This window comes from Phascolarctos cinereus, unplaced genomic scaffold, assembly GCF_003287225.1.
Source record: "Phascolarctos cinereus isolate Bilbo 61053 unplaced genomic scaffold, phaCin_HiC Scaffold_726;HRSCAF=1367, whole genome shotgun sequence".
Lineage (NCBI taxonomy): Eukaryota > Metazoa > Chordata > Mammalia > Diprotodontia > Phascolarctidae > Phascolarctos > Phascolarctos cinereus.
The window spans coordinates 332,708,120-332,730,599 of NW_027556098.1; the positions used below are offsets into that span (position 1 = coordinate 332,708,120).

At 37.7% G+C, this 22,480-nt stretch overlaps 1 protein-coding gene across 1 annotated transcript in view; it reads right to left on the reverse strand.

Moving 5' to 3' along the window:
- Positions 1 to 18,209: 18,209 nt before the first annotated feature.
- The window catches only part of CTSC (cathepsin C), a 42,800-nt gene continuing 38,529 nt past the window's right edge, over positions 18,210 to 22,480 (reverse strand). Inside the window, exon 7 of the mRNA XM_020993710.2 lies at positions 18,210 to 19,988. Coding sequence (XP_020849369.1) covers positions 19,489 to 19,988 — 500 coding nt within the window. The 3' untranslated portion in view covers positions 18,210 to 19,488. The remainder of the gene's footprint in view (positions 19,989 to 22,480) is intronic.

Below are 22,480 nucleotides of genomic sequence, written 5' to 3' on the forward strand. Positions count from 1 at the left end.
GCAATATTTTTAGGCTTTCATTTGTCCTGGTGGTTCTTTGAGAGGATTTGCAAGCAAATTAAACAAGCAAGAGTGGAAGGGGACATTTATTTGTCTTTGAATATTTAGAAATATATTTTTACCCTTGCCCAACAAAACCCTCTTGAATTCAGTAGATAACTAAAGAAATTCTTTTGCTTTGCTGCAGAGTTCTACTGCCTAACTCCCCAGCATAAATCCAGCATAAATTTGTCATAGCCTGGTCAGTAGTTAAAATAACATTTCAGAGTTGAAAATAATTTTTATTAATTAAACCATTAGGGAATCTTTTTTTAACTACAGATAGGAAACTTAGTTATTTCTGTGTTTTCTGCCAAGAAGCATAACCTTAAACACATTTCTATACATACCTGATTTCTTAGCTACTTAAATTTATGCTGTTCTAAACATTACTTAATCATATTTAGTTGGCTATTTTTCTACTGAACAATTACACAATGTTAGGGAGAGTCTTATTCTAAAATTCCTTTATTTCATATCAATGTGTGATTCATGTTTTTTAAGTGTAATTACAATGTATGTGTCAGAGTATGTGCAAAAAAAAAAGTGGGGGCAAGATATACTTCAGGAGATGGGGGTATCCATACAATCTATACGGCAGGGTTTTCACTAGGGGTCACTGTTGAGAAAGACAAGAGACAGAGGACCCCTCGAATAATTTGGAAGGAGGGACCTCCCATATGGGTGGAACAGGGGCCCCTATCTCAAGAAAAGCTAACTGCCCTGACTGAAATAGTAAAAGAACAGTTAGAGGCCGGCCATATTGAGCCATCTAATAGTCCGTGGAACTCACCTATTTTTGCTATAAAAAAGAAATCAGGAAAATGGAGAATGTTGACTGATCTTAGATGCATAAATGATAGAATGCAAGATATGGGCAGCCTTCAACCAGGCTTGCCCTCTCCCAATATGATACCGAAAGGATGGCCCTTATGGATAATAGATCTGAAGGACTGCTTCTATACTATCCTGCTACAACCAGAGGACAGGCCATACTTTGCATTTTCATTACCTTCAATAAACTTAAGAGCCCCACATAGGAGATATCAATGGAAGGTTCTCCCCCAAGGGATGAAAAATAGTCCCACCATTTGTCAGCAATTTGTAGCAGCAGTCATCCAACCAGTTAGAGACTGCTTTCCACAGGCCTATATTATACATTATATGGATGATATTTTATGCTCTCACCCAGATGCTGGAGTATTAGAAAAGATTTTGAGGACTATGACTAAGGCATTAGAAGATCAAGGATTAGTGTAGCACCAGATAAAATACAACTTTCTCCACCCTTTTCATATTTAGGACAAACAGTAGAGCAGACAGAAATTAAACCACAAAAGGTCATAATAAGAAGGGATCAATTAAAATCCCTGAATGATTTTCAAAAATTACTGGGAGATATTAATTGGCTTCGACCTCATTTGGAATAGGAACTCATGAGCTAGGGGAACTTTTTAAGATACTCCAGGAGATCCTAATCTTAATTCCCCAAGACAATTAACTCCAGAAGCAGATATACAACTTCAAAGGTGGAATCTGCAATTGAACAATGTAGAACCCAAAGAATAGAAAAGGGTCTTCTTATTGAAATAACCATCCTGCCAACTCCAGAGATTCCTTTTGGAGCCATACATCAGCAAGCAGGGATCTTAGAGTGGGTATTCCTGCCATTCCAAACCAAAAGGTCTGTAACCCCTTATGCACAGCTTGTAGCGCAACTTCTATCAAAGGCGCTAAAAAGAGCACTCGCCATCAGTGGACACCTTCCTCAGGTGATCCACCAACCATATACTCAGGAGCAGATTGACATGTTGGTAAGTAATGACCCTTCCTGGCAGGTGGTGTTATCAATATATCAAGGGTGTATGGATAACGTTTTTACACAAAAAATCTTTCAATTCATGACACCTTATAAGTGGATATTCCCTCGGATTGTACAAAATCAGCCATTGCCCAAGGCATTAACTGTCTTTACTGATGCCACTAAGAATGGCACCGTGGCTTATTACTGCCCTCCTGACATTAAAAGGATTATTAATACTCCATTCCAGTCTACTCAACAAAATGAGATTTTTGCAATTATTGAAGTTATAAAGCAATACAATTGTCCTCTCAATATTGTCTCTGATAGCAAGTATGCTGTTTATGTAATTAACTCCATAGAAACTGCACAGTTAAAATACTCCACTAACCTCTCTATTTTTCAGCTTTTTCACGAATTACAAAATACAATAAGAGAACGTACCCATCCTCTTTTTTGCATGCATGTTCCTGCTCATACTTCTCTCCCAGGTCCTATAATAGAAGGCAACTCCGTAGCAGATACAATAATTACCTTTTCTTTTCCCTACTCGAAGCTCAACAATCCCATGAACATTTCCATCAATCTGCTAATATGTTAAAGAGACAATTCCATATCACACGAGAACAAGCGCGGAATGTTGTGAAATCATGTACAAAATGTGTCCCCTATCTTCCCTCTCCACGTATCACCTCCACTAATCCGAGAGGCCTTCGTCCATTAGACATATGGCAGATGGATGTCACTCATTATCCATCTTTTGGGCGTCTTCACTATATACATGTAACTGTAGATACCTTCTCTGGGTTTACTATGGCTACCCCCCATACAGGGGAGGCTGCTACCCATGTATTGATCATTTATTGTTTTGCTTTAGTATTCTTGGTATTCCAAGATACCTCAAGACTGACAATGCTCCCACCTATACTAGCAGGAATTTTGCACAATTTTGTCTCACCTATAATATCACTCATTCTACTGGCATCCCGTACAATCCTACTGGACAAGCCATTGTTGAAAGGCGCAACAAGGATATTAAAATCCTCCTTGATAAACAGAAAAAAGAGGGAATAGAAAATAGGGTAAGAAGGAGATTGGATCAGGTAATATATACCATAAATTTTTTGACACTAGATGATCAGGGACGTACTCCTGCACAAAAACATTTTGCAGGGCAAAAGAACAGGTTGTTAGATGAGCAACCAGATGTCACAGTAATGTGGAAGGATCCAAAGACGGGTAATTGGGATGGTCCAGTAAAATTACTAACCTGGGGTCGAGGTTATGCTTGTGTTTTTCCAGAACATGCAGGAGAACCAGTCTGGGTTCCCGAGAGGAACATCCGTACCTGTCAGCATACTGACCAGAGGGATAGAGACCCTGAGCATCAAGGAAAAACTGGTCGGAGAGACAAGCAGAGGAGGAAGGCGAGACCGAGAAGATGAAGAGCCAATAATAAGATGTTGACTGTCCTTTTTTGCAATGATGACTGTCGCAGATGGCTCATGATGGAGTCATGATTACATTGGACTTTATGCCTTACCCCACCTTGGGTTAAACCTGTAACTTGACCACTATACTTTTGTTTGTGTAACTCCCTATTTGCTTTCTAATACTACCAATGTAACTTCTGATCAAATATTGAATAAGTTTCAGGGCGCTTGGCATTCCAAAAATATAACATGGATGGTATTGATCCTCAAGATATTGTTTATAAGCTATTGTACTATATCAAGCAACTTAACACTTTCCAGAATATTTCAAGTTTGCTGTTGCATTTTGTACCTTGATAGTATTCTTGTTACTCTTGAGTTTTCTCCTGATGTGCATCCCACGTTCTCAAGCTAGAACAGAAGAAAGGGGGAGATGTAGAGGGCCGGCTTTGGGGAGTTGGAAGGCTTAGGCCAGCCCGGGTCTTACCTGCAGCTTGTACTAAGCCTGACAGCTGTGAAACTCAGGATGTCGGCTCACCACCCCCTGTTCTGTCTCTTGAAAACAGGATGCAGGAAGGGAGGAAACGGATGGGGTACAGGACAGGATGCAGGAAAGAATGTAACAGACAAGGTACAAGGAAGTAAGGAAATCACCTAATTAGATTTGTACTTTTCATGAATAACAATGTTACTATTGCTTGATACAGTACTATATAAGCCTGAGCCTTCAGATCAATAAACAGAGTTTGTTCTTCACTGTTCTCACCTGGCCCATGTTTCTTTCTCTCTTCACACTCTGCCAGCATCAGACCACAGCTGGGGACGCAGGTGCTCCCGGCAAAGTGTTATATCACAACAGTTGAATGGAAGCTCCTTGAGGGCAGAGGCTGTTTCCTTCTTATGCCTTTGCAACCCTGTTGGCTAATACAGTGCCTTGTACACAGTAGAAACTTTTAATTAATGTTTGTCAAATGAATAGATTTTTGTCATTTATCTGCATATCCTCATAGCACCTATCAGCTTCTTACATATAAGGTTTTTTAAAATTTTATTTTTATTTTATTAAATATTTCCTAATTACATGTAAAAATTTTTAACAATAATGACAATTTTTTAAAATATCAAGTTTCAAGTTCTCTTCCTCCCTCACATTCTCCCACCCACGTTCAGAAAGGCAAGCATTTTGTTATCAATTACTTGTGTGAAGTAATGCAAAACATATTTCATATTAGCCATGTTGCAAAAGAAAACACAAAATAAAACAATAAAAATAAAGAAATACTTTTAAAAGTATGCTTCAATCTGCAGTCAGAGTTCATTAGTTCTCTCTCTGGAGGTGAATAACTTTTTCTTTTTTTAGTGATAGGTCCTTTAGGTTTGTCTTGATCAGAGTAGCTATGTCTTTCACAGTTGATCATCATAGGAAGGTTCTTAATGAATGATGAATTTGATGAAATTTCAGCCTTATTCTTATAGTATCTACTTGCTGAAAAACTTCAGATTCTAGATTTCACTGAACAGAATGCAACCTAATGTCCAAAAATAGAGTAGGAGTACAGAAAGAGCTTGGGGGTTTATTTCTTGTCCTTGCATGGGGAATTTTCCAAGAAGGGAATGTCCCCCTCCTATACCAACAGAAAAGCATCTTGAAGACTAGACCATTTAGAAAGCAACTAATTATATTGTCTGGATTGTATCTGGATATTTTAACATCATGTAGATGATGCACAATTTTTTTTTAGCACATAGTTTATTTAAAGCAAGAGAGTCAATTCCATTGTTCTTCCTTTACTCATCCCTAACTTAGAGTATAAGCTTGGTGACACTCATATACTCATGCTTATGGTGAGATACCTTGGGAGTTCTTCCTGAAGAACTCAATTTTGTGTTTATATAGGATTTATGACTACAAATTTCTTTCACATTCACTATCTCATTGATTCTTTCAATAATGCTATAAAGTAGACAGTATTAGTAGACCTATTTTCCAGATGGGGAAAATGAGTTTTGGTGAGTTTGCCACTTGCCCAAGATCATGCGGCTAGTAAGCCACAGAACTGAGACTCCACTCTGAACCCCTCCCCCCCATACTCTGTACCCAACTACCTCTAGTGTAGTTGGGGGTCAGTGCATATAAAAATTGCTATTTTCATAGCATTTCAAAGCTTGCAAACCATACTTTGTACATTATCTCATTGTAATCACACAAAAATTCTATGAGGTAAGCATGAAAAGAACTATTATTCTCATTTTACAGATGAGAAAACTGAGGTGCAGAGAGGTTAAACAATTTGCTTGAAATTATGCTGCTAATAAATTTCTGAGGAAGGATTTAAACCTGAGTCTTTCTGACTCTAGTTCCAACACTGTATTTACTAGTCCATTATATATATATATGTATATATGTGTGTGTGTATATATATATATATATAATATATATATACCTGTGTGTGTGTATTTATATGTGTGTGTGTGTGTGTGTGTATATACATATATATATATACATATATGTATATATATGTAGGCAAAACTCCTGCCTGTCCTTTGGGTAACGGAGGCCGTTCTTTCTTTCTTGATCTACAGCTCCAGTCTCACTGAATGGCAGGAGAAAGAGAATTGATCTAAGGTGCAGGTACCAGGATCAAACAGGCTCCCTCTCATGAAGAAATCAGTCATGTCATTAGCATCCCCAGCACCAAGCAAGGCAGGAGGTGGGGAGTGATAAATGAAGGCTCTAAGTGATAAATGGTGGTTGGGCTCTCAAATGCTTCTAAAAGCATAGAGATTCTCTCAGAGGAAATACCTATATTCTACAGTTCTTACATTTTAATAATTGTTTACTGGATGAAATGCTAATCTCCAGGTAATTTTTCATCTCCAAACACAATCCTTGGTCAAAATCTCCTTTGCATTTCCACAAGGAAAAAGTACCAGTTTCTTCTGTAAGCCTTTGTATTTCCACGTATTAAGACAATCCTATCTTCCCTGCGTATCGCCCCTTACTCTTCAGAGAACATTTTCTTACATTCTTTCACCAGATCTCCACAACAAACAAATGAAATAATCTTCATTTTGCAGGTGAGGAAACTGAGACACCGGACTTGGAGTCAGAAGGCCTGGATTTTTGTTCTTTTTCAATGAGAGGTTAACTCTCCTTATCTGTAGATGGTCAAAGGTGATTTGGGGTCATATATTAAAAACTGTAAGAGGTCACTGGATGAAAAGTTAAAAGTTACAAAGAATTTAGAAGTTAGAAGTTAGTTAAGTTAGAAGGAAGAGGATACCTCTTTCTGCTCTGCTTTTCTTATTACTAGCTCTCCTAGAATCCCAAAGGAAAGTAGCACAAGGTTAGTCAGTTGGTCAACTGCATTTACTAAACATCTATTATGTGCCAGACACTCTTATAAACATGGAAGATATGAAGAAGGCAGAAAATCATTCCCTGATCTCAAGGATCTCATGTTTAGTGGAGGAGACCAAAAAAAAAAAACCCACCAAACCCACAAAAAACCCTGGAAACTGTGTACAAACAAGATATAGATATGATAAATTGGGGGAAATCTCAGAAGGAAGGTTAAAGAGGACTAGGTAAGATCCAAGTCCAATTTCTATAGGTAAAAGGTAGGTTATATAAGATGTTGGCTTGCTTCTGTTTAAGTTTTAGAACACTTCAAATAGCTTTTTGAAACTAATCCCAAGAATTCAAGGTAAGGTAATGCTTGTGGCACAAAAGATTACGATAAGAGCAATGAGTTCCCAAAGTAGGTATCTGTCTGCCTCTGAGGTCCCCAACCAGTAGTTAGAGATGTACCAGGAGATGTACCAAGATATAAAGATGTACCAAAGTTCTTAAAGCTTTCAGAGGTAGAACTTTCAGAGGTAGTTGGTTACTGTGCCTTCTTTCTGGCTACCCTCCTCTCCTCAGAAGTTCTTAAGAAGACCCTATGAGGTTGAGTGTGGTGCTGAATATCTGTAATCCTTGGTACTAGGAAGGCTAAGGTGGGTGGGTCATGGGAACTTGGGACTCTTGAGCTACTGTGCTCTAAGCCCATCAGGTTCTAATTAGGACACTAAGACAAGCACCAATATGGTGAGGAGTGGGGTGTGGCACCAAGCTGCCTGAAAAGGAATAAGCTAGCCCAGGCTGTAAACAGAGTGAATCTATAGTGGGATCAGGCCATTCCTTGATTTACTATGCTTCCAGACAAAGTGAGAGTCTCAAAATAAAATAAAATAAAAAGCCGTATGAAATATAGGGTCATTGATTTTTCCATTCAAAAATTTGGTAAATTGTGGTTTTTATCTTTATGACAGCTTCGTATTTGTTTGTTTGTTTTCATGTGAAGAGCCTTGGCTTCCCAATCCCTTAATTTTTGAGTAAATGACAGCTAACATTTATATAATACTTTGCTTAGATGGGTAAATGATAGCTGACATTTATAAAGCACAAGGTTTGCAGAGTACTTTACATATATCATCTCATTTGATTCTCACAACAATCCTGTGAGGTAGGTGCTATAATTATCCCTGTTTTACAGATAAGGAAACTGAGGCTGACAGAAGTTGAATGACTAGACCAAATAGCTAGTAAGCATCTAAAGTCAAATTTGAACTCAAATTTGAACTTACCAAGTTAAGCACTGTATCGAGTGGTGCCAAACTCAACTAGAAATGGATCCCTGCTTACGGCACATTGATTTAGAAAACCACAATTTAATGTTGTCTATGCTTTATTGTATTTTATTTTGTTAAACATTCCCCAATTACATTATAATCTGGTTCTGGCAACACTGGAGATCCCCAAGAATAACTAACATGCCCAAGGTCACTCTACTAGTTAGTGGTAGAATAGAGATTTCCTAGAACTCACATCTCCTATTGCACTGTTATTTTCATTACATCTTTCAAGTGTCAAATCCTATGGTGTAATATACATGGTAAATCTTATAAGAATTCAGAGAATTCCTACAGGACCTACAGATTCTTATAAAACACCCATGTGGATAATGAAATGACAGTCCCTCTGGTCTCTGACATTATCTTATCACCTCTGAAGTATTATGTTCATTTCTGAGTATCAGGGGGAGGTAGCCATGGCATAGTAGATACAGGGCTGTTCTTGGAACCTAGATGAGCTGGCTTCAAGTTACGTCTGTGGCCTATAGTGGCTGTGTAACCCTCAGCAAGTCAATTAACTTCTCATTGCTCTGAGTCACTATATAGGATTCTAAGTTACAAAGATGATATCACCCTGTATTTGGTATAGTGTTTTCTCATCCAAGAGTTCCCTATACTGAAGAATGAGGTACAGTCACTCTTCCTAGCAGAGTGTTACATTTTAGAAAGAGAAAGAAACAGAGACAGAGAGATGAGAGATAATGTCACTTAACCCCAATTGCCTCATCCAAAAGCAAAAAAAAAAAAAGAAGAAGAAGTAATAGGCAGAAGTGACAGAGGTATACATTTAGGTTTGAAGTACAGATTTACTTTTTAATCATTAGAACTACCCAAAAGTGAAATGGGCTGCCTCAATAGGGTATAGATTCCTTCTCACTGGAGACCTTTAAGCAAAGGCTAGATAATCATTTCCTGAGTATTTGAAGAACCTTACCGAAGTTTGGCTCTGCCTAGAGGACCTTGTACTCCCTTCCAACTCTGAACACTGGTGATTCTTAATCAGGTAAGACATTTTGGGCTTGTGTTGAGAAAGGAAGTTGGAGTCTTTAGTTTCCATCAACTTCTCCCATATCTCCATTCAAACTCTTCAAGAGGGTCCATTCTTGATTAAAGTGAAAACAAAAAGTAGTGAAAGGATACATGCTGTCCCAGAATTAAAGTTCCAAATTACCACTGGCCCTCAGGCCCTCAGGAAAAACAACAAAGTATATTCCCTAACATTACAGCTGAGACATGAGCCTAGCAGATGGCCTGCTACAGTCCTGCATGAAGCCTGGCACATTGAGGACTCTCCTTGAATAGTAGTAACGAAGAAGCTGTGGGAGAAGATTTAAAGCTACATAACTGAGGCATGCTAGAAATCCTCATTTTTCCAGGAAAAAAGTGTACCAATTCACCACATGGGTGGTATTAATGTATGGGATCATCAGGAGAACTTTACTAATATATGTGTTCTCATCGGGCAAACCTCATACCTACTTCACAGTAAAAGATTAGTCGTGTATCGAGTAATTCCTTAAGAAATGGTCCTAAAAGTAATAGACCTGAGCATGGCATAAATATTTCTCTTTGTGACAATTCACTAAAAATGTAGCAATTTGCTGCCAGGAATGATTAGAGTGAAGCTTGTTAATTCCACTAATACTATATCAAGTTTCTGAAGGTAACTTGTGAATCAATTCTTGTGACACTTTGGACAAGCCCAGGCTCTGACCAAGGCCTTCCAATCAGGAACACTGCTTCTTCATTTTGAGTGATTCACACCGCTATTCCATTACCATTTCATTATCAAAAACAGTTTTCAGGGTCAATGTGGCGGTGAGAGGCTGTCAACTACCAAACACCGTAAGGCAATTTGTTTTTGTAAGGAACATCTGGAATCCAGATTGGGATAATCACAGCCAACATTTTTATAGCGCTATAAGGTTTGCGAAGCACTTTCATACGATATCTCATTTGGTCCAGGAGAGTTTTTCTGGATGCTTTCTCCATATAGTTATAAAAGTGACATTTTTTTTATCAATTGATTTTGAACAGAACTGTCAGGATTCCTGAGACCTTTGAAGCACTGATTTAGAACTGGAAGGAATTTTCATGGTCATCAATTCTTCTCTTTATAGATAAGGAAACCGAGGATCAGAAAGACTGAGTAAGACTATGTGGCCTGGGGCCACATAGGGAGTAACCAGCAGACCCAGAGTTATAGAATCCTTTACGTTAGAACTCGAAGGGATTGTGCAGGCCATCAAGTCAACTCTTTGCTTGATGCACCAACATCTTCTACAACTACCCCTGAAAAGTAGTCATTGAGACCATGTTCAAACACCTAAAGAGATAGATCTCTCTCACAAGGCAGCCTATCTGATTTCTGAACAGCCCTAATTTTTAGTGGCACAGTGGATAGTGTGCTAGGCCTAGAGTCAAGAACACTTAAATTCAAATCTGGCCTCAGGCTCTAGCAGTGTGACCTTGGGGCAAGTCACTTAACCGCCGCTTGCCTCAGTTTCCTCATCTGTAAAATGGGGATAATAATGGCACCTACTTCCCAAGGGTGTGATGGTTAAATATGTATAGTGCTTGGCACACAGCAGGTGCTATATAAACATTAGTTATTATTATTACATCAAATCATTTAGTTTTCTAACTTCCAGTACCATTGTATAGCAATCCTTTGCTTTCATGCAGAGACATTAGGATGGTAGAGAGACACTACTTATTTCCTCATTCACGAGCTACAGAGCAGTTTCATTAAATCTTTAAAGACCATAGGTCAGACTTCCCTCTGTCCTTGTAAAAGATACATCCCTAATTGAATTATCCATTATCCATCACTTAAAACTCTTCCAAGACCAAAGACATGCATGACAAATGTTCTAGGAGTGTTTTTTTTATGAGTGAATAAGACAGTCTTCTTTGTTCATGATTATTTAGTGGTGAAGTTTCATAATTCAGAGCCAACAAACTTTTTTTCCTTCTGCCCACATCTGCCTTTATAATGGGATAAAATACCACAAGCATGATGCTGTGTTCTCTTTTCTCATTTGAAAAGAACTGTTCCCTTCTGTCTTCCATGTGGTTCTTAAGAGTTGGCAGTTATAGACCCAGCCTAACACTGGCTGGATAAGCTGATCATATACTCTGATAGCTTTTTTAGGATTCACAGCTGAAAGAGATCTATTTCCTTCTTTTTTCCTTTGCCAGATGAGGAAACTGAGGCCCCAAAAGGGGGTGACTTGCCCATGGCCACAAATCACACAGATAGTAAGTAGAAGACCTGGCTTTCAAACCAATGTCTCCTGTGTCTCTAAATTCAGTGATTTTTTGTTTGTTTGTTTGTTTTTTCCATCAATGGGCCATTCTGATAAGAAAACCAAGACATTACATTGTCATCTTCCTGAATGCAGAGGTCTGGGCCAGGGCCTGTGTTTCTATATGAGGCCATAATAATAGATTTTCACAAGTTAATAGCATTTCTGGAGCACTCTGAATAATTACTGCTCACATTTCAATTGCACTCTATAATTTTAAAAGCACTTACTTAACAATAACCCTACGAGGGAGGTAATACAAGTATTGCCATCCTCTCTTTACAGGTAAGAAAGATTTATGGTGCAGTCAGTGCCTCTTGCACAACAACACTTAGGAACAGAGATTTGGAGCTGATAAGGCCCATGTTGTCATTCAGCCTTTTTTCAGTTGTGTTCAGCTCTTTGTGACCCCATTTGGGGTTTTCCTGGCAGAGATAATGAAATGGTTTGCTATTTCATTCTCAAGCTCATTTTACAAAGGAGGAAACTGAGGCAGATGGGTTAAGTGACTTGCCCAGGGTCACACAGCTATTAAGTGTCTGAGGCCTGACTGAAACTCAGGAAGATGAGTCTTCCTGATTCCAGGCCCAGCACTCTATCTGTGCCACCTAGCTCCCTGATAAGAACCATGGGAATTATCTATTTCAACCTTCTCATTCTGTAGATGAGGAAACCATGGACCAAGAAGGTTAAGTGGCTTCCTAAAACACATATTGATTATAAATAGCAAATCCAGGATTCAAACCCAGGTCTTCTGGCTCAAAATTCGAGTTCTTCTCTACTATGTTATGTACCTTTAACTTGAAGTGACTTGCCCAAAAGACGGAATTAGAACTTGGCCTCAGATCTTTCAACTCCAAATCTAGCACTCATTATACAATATGATTGTAAACTTTCATAAATATATATACATTTGTCATGTTTGTGCAATGTGAATTTTATATGTATGTATATATATGCATAAAGAGATATACTTATGTATACAAAAACATATTTGTATATATACTTACAATATGATATACACATATATTTACAGTATGATATTTATATACCATCCAGTAAAGAACTGAGTGGTTAGATGGGTAGGAGCAATGAAAATGAAGAAATGAAGATAACTTCAGTTGAAGTTGTGAACCTGGACAACTAGAAGGATTAAAGCTGAGATTGCTGAGAAATTAGAGAAAAAAGAGATAATCTAGAATAGAGTGCAGAACTTAAAGCCTAATGTGCCAGATCTTGTAATTTTCTGGAATAGTCTTTGAAAACCCAATGTTAGGAGACCTCTTCAAAAGGACAGAATACATGGGAGCATAACAGTCCATCTTTCTCATACAATTAGACCAGCAAGACAGAAAAATAAGCACCAGACATGATAATAATCAAGAAATCCAAGGAAAATCTACAGTAAGTTAATTTTTCAAGACTGAGTCTGTACAAAGAGATAGAAAAAAGCCTATAGGTACTAGGAAGGGGTCCTGCCAGAGTAACCTACCCCATGAATGCAGCACACGTAAGCCTTCCAGCAAACAGAATGGGAGCAAGTCAGGAACACTGGAAGCCTTTATCCCAAATCCGGGACCAAAGGTAGAGAGTTAGCTCTAGATCAGACTGAATTGGTACAGCTTGCTAGCCTGACACGCTTGAAAACCCAAAGTACCATGTGCTGAGTAGTTCACAGAAGCAGCAGTGGCAAGACTGCAGATAATTCAGATCAGCACATACACACACACACACACACACACACACACACACACACACACACACACAAAAAGCCTCACTGTTCCTTTCAGAAGGAAAACTAGGTCCTCACATGTAACTCCCAATTTGAGAAATAAGGCTGGGGAAATGAGTAAACTAAAGAAATCATCAATGATAAAAAACTGGCATGAGCAGTACTGCCTCATAAATCAGAATGAAGAAATGGGAGGTAAAAATCAGTTTACATCTTAACCTTTTTATTGTGGACTCATTTGGCAGTTTTGTAAAACCCATGTATCCCCTCTCAGAATAATAGTTTTAAATGCATAAGCTATATGGCACTATAAAGGAAAAAAAATATTACAATATCATCATCAAAATATTTTAAAAACAAGTTGGTGAACCTCAGGTTAATATTTCTGGTTTAAATAAATCTCTGTGATAAACTTAACTAAGCAAAATCAATCTGAGGGCAGTTAAAAATGAGAATAGGAGTACAACAAACAGAAAAATGGAAAGGATTTGTAGAGATTTTTTAACAAGCTTTTCACAATCAATAATGGGGAGAGGAGAGAGAGAGAGGGAGGGAGAGAGACAAAAGTCTAAGGCATCGCCTTGTGTATAGCCATGAGTGCGGTTGGATCATTCAAGTGAGTCAAAGATAGGAGGAAAAACTGAAAGCAAAGATGTATTGCATGCTAAAGAAACTGGTGACAGCAGCTTCAGCTTCCTAGAGTACAGAGAAGCCTTTTCATAACTTTTCTGCCCAATCAGAGTACAATCAATCAGCAGCATTTTGTGGTGACTTAGATTAATTAGATAAGTAACACTTGTCCCAGTAGAGGGAAAGGTAGAGAAAAGGAGAATCATTCAAGAGAGAAAAATGGGGGCTTCTAGAGAGAACTTTTGCCATGTAGCTGAGTTTGTTACAGTCATTGGCATGAGAAGACATTCACTTTCAAGTGTAAGAGAAAAAAGGATGTGACCAAATATTTTTACAATTGTGAAAGAAGTCCTTTTAGACAAAACTATAGGGTTGAGGTAACCATTTAGACATGACTGCAGGTATCTCTAATCCAACAACAACAAACAGTTGTTGCAACAGTGGATAAGACTACTAGCTTTACATAGTTTGTTGTATTTTATTTTTCCTTTCTTTCCACCATTAGGCCACCAGATAGTTGGGGAATTTCTATAGTGTTAGTCCATCAAAATGTCAAGAAATGATTTTGGTTCCTATTTTCCCCCCATAACACTTTGAAAGGGCACTTACAGTAGTCCAAATATCAGTTTGACTCTAGACTTAAGCAGAACAACAAATGAACCTAGAAAATGCCAGTGAAGATGCTAGGCAGCAGGATGGTATAGTAGATAGAGCTCTGGGCCTGGAATCAGGAAGACCAGGGTACAAATCCAGTCTCAGACACTTTACTAGCTTTATGACCTAGGGCAAGTCCCCTAACCTGTTTGCCTATTTCTTCAATTGTAAAATAAAGATAATAGCAGCTATTTACCTTACATAGTTGTCTCAAGGATCAAATGTGGAAATATTTTTAAAGTGCTTAGCGTGGTATCTGACTCATAGAGGGCACTATATAAATGCATATTCCCTTTCCACCCACTCCTACTATCTCTCTCCATAAGCTATTGGAGAACATTCCTTTGAAAAATTTAAAAGGAGCCAAACTAGTTTAACAACAGGGCCTAAGGCTTCTTTATTCAGATTAGCTTAAGTGAGGGTTAACATCCCTAAAACTTTTAAATAAACCCAAGTAGAAGAGGAAATAAACTTGTTCTATATACAGAATTGGGAAGAGCTCTGTAACAATTAGAATCGTCACAAAGAATCATACACTATGACCAGGTAAGATTTATACCAGGAGTGCTGGGCTGGTTCAATATTAGGCAAACTATAGGGATAATTCATATCAATAATAAAAACAACAAAAATCATATGATCATATCTATAGATGCCAAACAGGCTTTTGACAAAATGTAACACTCATTCCTTTTAAAATCACCAGAAAGCAAAGGAATAAATGAAGCCTTTCCTAAAATGGTAAGTAATATATACTTGAAGATAAGAGGAAGCATTATCTATAATGGGGATAAGCTCAAAGCCTTCCCAATAAGATCAGGGGTGAAGTAATTATCATTAATATTATTTAATATTGTACTGAAAATGCTAGCTATAGCAATAAGACAAGAAAAAGAAATTGAAGGAATAAAAATAGGCATGGAGGAAACAAAATTATTACTCTTAGAAAATGATATGATGGTATGTATACTTAGAGCACCTTAGAGAATCAACTAAAATATAGTCAAAACAATTAACAACTTTAACAAAATTTCAGGACAGAAAATAAACTCACAAATAATTAGCATTTCTATATACTACCAATAAAGCGCAACAGGAAGAGATAGAAAAAAATCCCATTTAAAATAACTGCAGACAATATAAAATATTTGGGCTTCTACCAGCCAAGACAAACCGAGGGATTATATGAACACAATTACAAAACATTTTTCACAAAAATATAGTCAGATCTAAATAACTGGAAAAATATTAATTGATCATGGGTAAGCCAAGACAATATAATAAAAATGACAATTCTATAAAATTCAATAAAAATGACAATTTGCTTATTCAGTGCCATATCAATCAAACTATCAAAGAATTTTATAGAGCTAGAAAAAGCAATGAAATTCATCTGGGAAAACAAAAAGATCAAGAATATCAAGGGAATCAAGAGGGAAAAAAAAAAGCAAAGGTAGGCACCTAGAAGCACCATATTCCAAACTATATTACAAAGTAACCATCATCAAAACAATCTGGTACTGGCTGAAAAAGAGAGCGGTGGAATAGTGCAACAGAGTAGGCACTTTATACAGAGTAATAAATGACCAAAGCAATCTAGTGTTTGATAAACAAAGAACACAGCTGTTGGGGCAAGAACTCACTATTTCACAAAAACTGCTGGGAAAACTGGAAAGCAGTTTAGCAGAAACTAGACAAAGACCAACATCTCACATTGCACCAAGATAAGGCCAAAATGGATAAATGATTTAGACAGAAAGGGTGATATCATAAGCAATTAGGGGAACATGGAAAAAATGTATCACTCAGATCTATGGATAAGAGAAGAGTTTATGACCAAACAAAACAGAGAGCATCATAGGAAGCAAAATGGATCATTTTGATTACATGAAATGAAAAAAGTTTTGCACAAACTATAGTAATGCAGCCAAATTAAAAGGAAAGCAGGAAAATGGGGATGGGAGTGGGGAAATGTACAGAGAGTTTCTCTGTATATTTCTCAAATATATAGGGAACTGAGCTAAATTTATAAAAAATGAGTCATTTCCCAATTGATAAGTGGTCAAAGGATATTTTCAGAAGACATCAGATCTATCAATAGTCACATGAAAAATCTTCTCAATCATTATTGATTACAGAAATGCAAATTAAAACACCTTTAAGGTACCATCTCACACCTGTCAGATTTGGCTAACATTACAGAAAAGGAAAATGACAAATGCTGGAGAGAATGTAGAAAAATTGGGACACTAATGCATTGTTGGTGGAGTTGTGAACTGGTCCAACCATTGTGGAGAACAATTTGGAACTACACTGAAAGCTATAAAACTACATGCTACTTAACTTAGCGATGCCAATACTAGGTGTGTACCCCAAAGAGATCAAAGAAAAGGGGGAAAAAGACCTATATGTACAAGAATATTTATAGCAGCTTTTTATGGTGGCAAAGAATTAGAAATTGAGAGAATGCCCATCAATTGAGGAATGGTTGAACAAGTTGTGGTATATAATTATGTTTGGATTGCTATTGTGCTATAAGAATGCTTTCAAGAAAAACTTGGGAAATCTTATGTGAACTGATACAAACTCAAGTGAGTAGAACCAGGTAAATATTGTACACAGTAACAGCAACTATAAAAGACTACTCTGGTCAAGACAATGATCCAAGATAATTTTAAAGGACCTATAATGAAAAATGCTCTCCACCTCCAAAAAGACAACTGAATTCTGAGTGCAAATTGAAGTATATTTTAAAAAATTTTTTTCTTTATTTTTCTTGGGTTTGCATGTGTTTGTTTTCTTTTGAAACTTGGTCAGTATGGAAATATGTTTTGCATGGCTTCACAAGTATAATCATTATCATATTGCTTGCCTTCTCGATGGGTAGGAGGGAGAAAATTTCAAAAATGAATGTTAAAAGTGTTTTAAAATGTGATTGTGAAATATTTAACAAAATAAATAAAAATGTTTAAAAAAACAACAACAATTAAAGCTGTCCCAAAGTGGAATGAACTGTCTCCAGAAGTGGTGGAAGCCCCATCCCTGAAGGTCTCCCAATTATTAAGCATCTGACACATGGCAGGCACAGTGCTAAGCACCAGAGATACAAAGAAAGGCAAAAGACAGTCCGTGCTCTCAAGGACCTTATAATCTAATGACAGGATGACCAGTTGTAAGAGATGGATGGTGTAGACACTGGATGCTCTTCTAAGATTCTGTAAATAGTTGAGTATGTAAATTTTGGCAGTGTGATAATTCACCTTTATTTTTTTCCCTGGACATGCCCTTGCCCGTGTTACCTTCTCCATGTCAAAGGTGTTCCTCTTAGTTCTTTCAGGTGTCTATCTTTTATCTAGTAGTTCTGTATTTTAATGCTGGCATTAAGTATTACATAATCCAACTTGAGGGATAAAAGCCACAATCTAATGAATTCTGCTTAGGGGCAAATTGTTCTTCCCATTGAACAAAAGTGAAATGAAAGGATAGATATAAAAAATGTCACTAAATTCCCATGTTAAATAAGCATGCTTTACAACAGTACCATCTCTGTGCAGTGATATCATCATAGACTTTTACTCCATTTGAGGGACTTCTATATGCTGAATCTTGCCAGGTCACTGTAGGACTTAAACTTTATAGGTGTAAGCCCTTTTCCAATTACATAATTTATTCAGTCATTCCTTGTATTCCTAAGAAACAAAGCTGTTAGTGCTTATCTGGTACCCGTAATGAAGCAGGGCAGTAACATAAGTCTTATAGAGTGGTTTGACTGAGATTATTACGTGTGTGGTTGGCTAATGACCTTGAGAAAATAATGAACAGATTTATTATTTGTGTTTAGATTTCAAATCTATCTATCTATATCTATATATATACATATACATTTTTATTATTGACCGTCAGTGACTACTAATAAATGAAATTGCCATACACAGTTAAAAAATGTCTGAATTTCATATATTTTCTCTTGTACATACCAGGGAGTCAAGATCAGCGTGACCTTTCACATAGAAAAATCCAGACAAAAAGATGAGATTAATTCTTATTTAAACTTTGGCATGTAATTCAAGTTTCCTAATCACTTACTGATACACTATGCTAAGAGCTGAGGCATGAAGATGAAAGAACACACAAAGCATTAAAAAAAAAGCCCAATTCATGAATTTTCTTCTTGTTCTTCCCAGAAAGCCACCAAGAGAGTGTAACTTCCAGGTTAGCTAGTGCTACTAGTCTTTCTACTCTTAGCTATATCCTTCACCCTGAATGTTCTATAGAATTTGCTCTGGCAGTGGGGGTAGAGGTGAGGAAGGGAAGGATAGTTTTCACTGCTGCACCCCACCTGGGGTGGGGGAGAGGGGAGACATGCTAATGCTAATATATGGATATTAGCATCTTCTTTCTGTTACTGAGACTTTCAAGTAGTTAGATTTCATTATTAAAAAAAAACACATGGTTTCAGCTATCCCAGCTTGGCCAATGTTACACCAGATGAGTCTTTAAGACAGCCACTTCTAAACACTTAGTATACATTACCAAAATTCACCCATACCCCTCTTCCCCATGTCCAGGTGGACTCTAGCCTCTGGACCCACAAAGAAAGACAATCGGTCTGAAATCACTCCAGGAATTGTTCAATACTGTGAAGGAAGAGACAAAGAAGAGGACAAATATCTATCATACAGATTCAGTAAATAACTCAGTGCTTCAATAGTGAAAATGAATTATACAAGAATCCCTTTGCTTCCAATAATTTTTAAAGTCCATGTATAAAAATTCTCTGAAATATACAAGCTATAACATGTCTGAGGTTTCTCTTAAACATTTGCCAAGCAAAAAAGTGCCTTTTAATGAACACAATCACTCCCCTCATGATTCATACAACAAAATCCATTTTTATACAATCTGGTGGTTTTACAAACATAAGGCACAATTTTTTTTAAAACATCTCTTTGAGTTACAAATGACCATTAGCATTCATTTCTCCACTCTTCTCTATAACCCTGTAAACATAATTTAACAGTGTTCTTGATAAAAAGTTCTTTTGATAGAAACCCATACCCAAAGTGGGGTTGGAGCTTAGCGGGCACCTTTGAGTTTTAAGAGGAAAATGATTCATCACATTCTACACAGAAGCTTTCAAAAAAGCTCTAGTGAAATCTTATATTGTTCCTGAGTTAATCTATGGAGATGGACTGAGATGAATGAAGAAATGCCTCACAATTTGGGAATTGGCATGGCAGCCACAGCTATGCTCTCAATGGCACATTCGTCAGTGCCTCGGCGGATTCTGAAGTAGCCACTCTCACCCCAACTGGTCCCCCAACTATTTTTAACTATCCAGTAATCCTCACCACTCTTTTCATCAGTGCCATAGCCTACAAGAAGAACAGCATGATTGGTCAATTCAAAGGGATTGAAATTGTCCCTCAGCCCTGTGTGGTGATAGATCCCTGCTTTGTAGTGAAGGAAGTCATCATATACTTCAAAAGCAATGGCCAGGGGTCCTTTCTGAATCAGCTCATGTTTCATCAGGGCTTCGTTGCAGCCTCCATAGAAGCCTCCCACATAGTGGTACTCTGAAGTATAATAGCGAGTACAGTTCTTTGGAGTACATGGAGAATCACTGGCTTCGTAGGGAAAGCATTCCTCTTCCACCAGCCCAAAATCTTGGGCGTATTTTCCCCCAATGAGATATGGGAAGCCCCCATCGCAGCCTAAGGAGGGTAATAAAAAAAGCACACAAAGTTATGCTCCTCTACTGAAAAGATGCCCACTTCTCACTATTCTTCCTTCCTTCCTGCTGCCCATGAATTAATTGATTTCTCTACATTTCTTAGAAACAGAGAAAGTATGTCTGGCAGGTTTTGTCATTTTCCCAGAACTGTCTCCCAGCTAAGCTGGAACAAATTCATAGCAGCAGCATGTGAATTGGGGAACTTTTTACGTTGGGCAACATTTCATCATCGTTAAGTCCCCATAGGGATTTGTACTTATAACCTAGGTTTGGTCTGTTCAAAAAGCTAAGAGGAGTATAAAAAGCAAACTTGTGCTTACAACTCAAAATGGGGGAAGACAAATTCTGACATGGTCACAGAGACATAGAATTTAGTGCTTTGAAGGAACCTTACAGGTCATTTAATCTGACTCTCTAATTTTACAAATGAGAAAAATGAGACCCAGCAAAATTAAATGGCTAACCCAAGAGTATACAGCTAACAAGTAAAAATTAAATTAAATGAGATAGTATAGCAACAACCAACATTTATAAAGTGATTTAAGGTTTACAAATAACTTAATCTGGCCACAAAGCTAATATTGTCAGATCTGAGATTCAAATTCAGTTTCTCCTGACTCCAGGTCAAAAGATCTTTCTATAACATCAGAATATTAAATCCTTGCTTCTGTGGCATGGGCAAAATTCCCCAGGGAAGAATACCTGGGGTGGAGGATCATAAGGATGGTCCCAGACCTTGAATACTTTACTCACCTGCCTTTGTTAGCTTATCTGCTTCTATCTACTGATATTCTGCTTATACTTGCTACCCAATTCTTAGCAAACTCCCATAGTCTTACATTCCCAATCCCTGTGATACTGAATCCCTCATTGCCAAGATCAAACTCTTTCTACCAATGAGGTATGTCCACTTTCTCATCCCCATCTAACTCAATCCTGCACCAACCATGTTTTACTTCCTGCCTGCCAGCTGCTTCCACTATGCCTTTAGGAACTCCTGCTCTATAATTAACAAACTTCCTTTCATTTTAGACCTTCTCCTTTCACCTTTCTTTCAACTCTTGCTTTCAATGAGGACTAGTTCCTTTCAAATTCAACCCTGACTATCCTTTCTCTTACTGGTTGAACCTTCTCTCACACCATGTACTAGTCATGACAGTCAGAATCCTCCTCACTTTCCATTGTCATTTCCAGACTTCCATTCGATAGCCATTACTTAGCAACCTTCCCTTCTTCCTGTTTCATTCTTTCCAAATTTATCGTTCAATCCAGATCCTGGTAACTGATATTCATCAACCCTCAGACATTCTCCCTCCTTTGTCAATGAATTTCTCTTCATGTAGCCTAAGATTGCACGGCTTTCCTGGCTGTCCCATCCCACTGCTGACTCATAGTCTTACAGTCTTATTATACAAACATACATACGACACTTACATACAGCTTATAGTCCACTAATATGGGGTAACAACCATAGTTTAAGAAGTGCTGAAGGGGCGGTGAGTGGAAAAAGTTTAAGAAGCCCTGCACTAAAACACCAAGATTTGTTTTATAATTTTGTCCAGATTTTCAAAAAATGGAATGGAAGAGAGTCTGCAAACTGTAGGTCAGTGGCATTTAAAATCCTTTGCAAACTGACCCCTTTCTATCTTTGCTACTTATACAATCCATTCCTCTATGTATGTACTCTATGGTTCTGCCAAATTCAGTTACTCTCCCTTCTTCATACATGATACTTCATTTTTTTTCCCACATGTTGTTCCATTGGCTGTTCTCCAATCATAGAATATGCTCCTTCCTGACCTGTACCTCTTGCAAATCAGTTTCCTTCAAATTTCAGGTCAATTACCATCTTCAGCATAAAGTCTATCCTGACACTGCCCCCCTACCCCTACCAAGCTGTTGGAGCACTCCCTCCCCAAACTACATTGTGTTCACTTAAAAAAAAAATATTATGGATGCAGTTATATCTGTATATGTTGCACCCCCTTTCCTTGCTAGGATATAAGTTCTTGGGATGAAGAATTGTTTTTCCTTTTGTGTATATATGCTTAGCATTTAGCACAGGGCTTGGTATATACAGGTGCTTAATAACTGCTTGTTGATTTACTCATCTGTAAAATGAAGGGGTTGGACCAGATGGCCTCTAAGTACCTTTATAGATCTAAATCTATGCTTCTATCCTCCCCTGACTGATTAATTCACCATGTTATCTCTTAGTGGGTGTGTAAAGTGCTTTGCAAACCATAAAGCATACAAATATGAGCTATCATTTTGTTTTTATTAAGTATCATATTCAAGTTCTAAAGCCAATAATTATTCCACTACACCATGCTTGTAGCTTTCAGGCAAAGCTTAATGGGGCTCATGGGAATATTTCTGGTTCATCTCATGGATGCCCACAGCAAAAGGGAAGGACCCCTTTCCTATGCGACTCATGCAGTATTCAACAAGTCTTAGTGATCAATGATCACG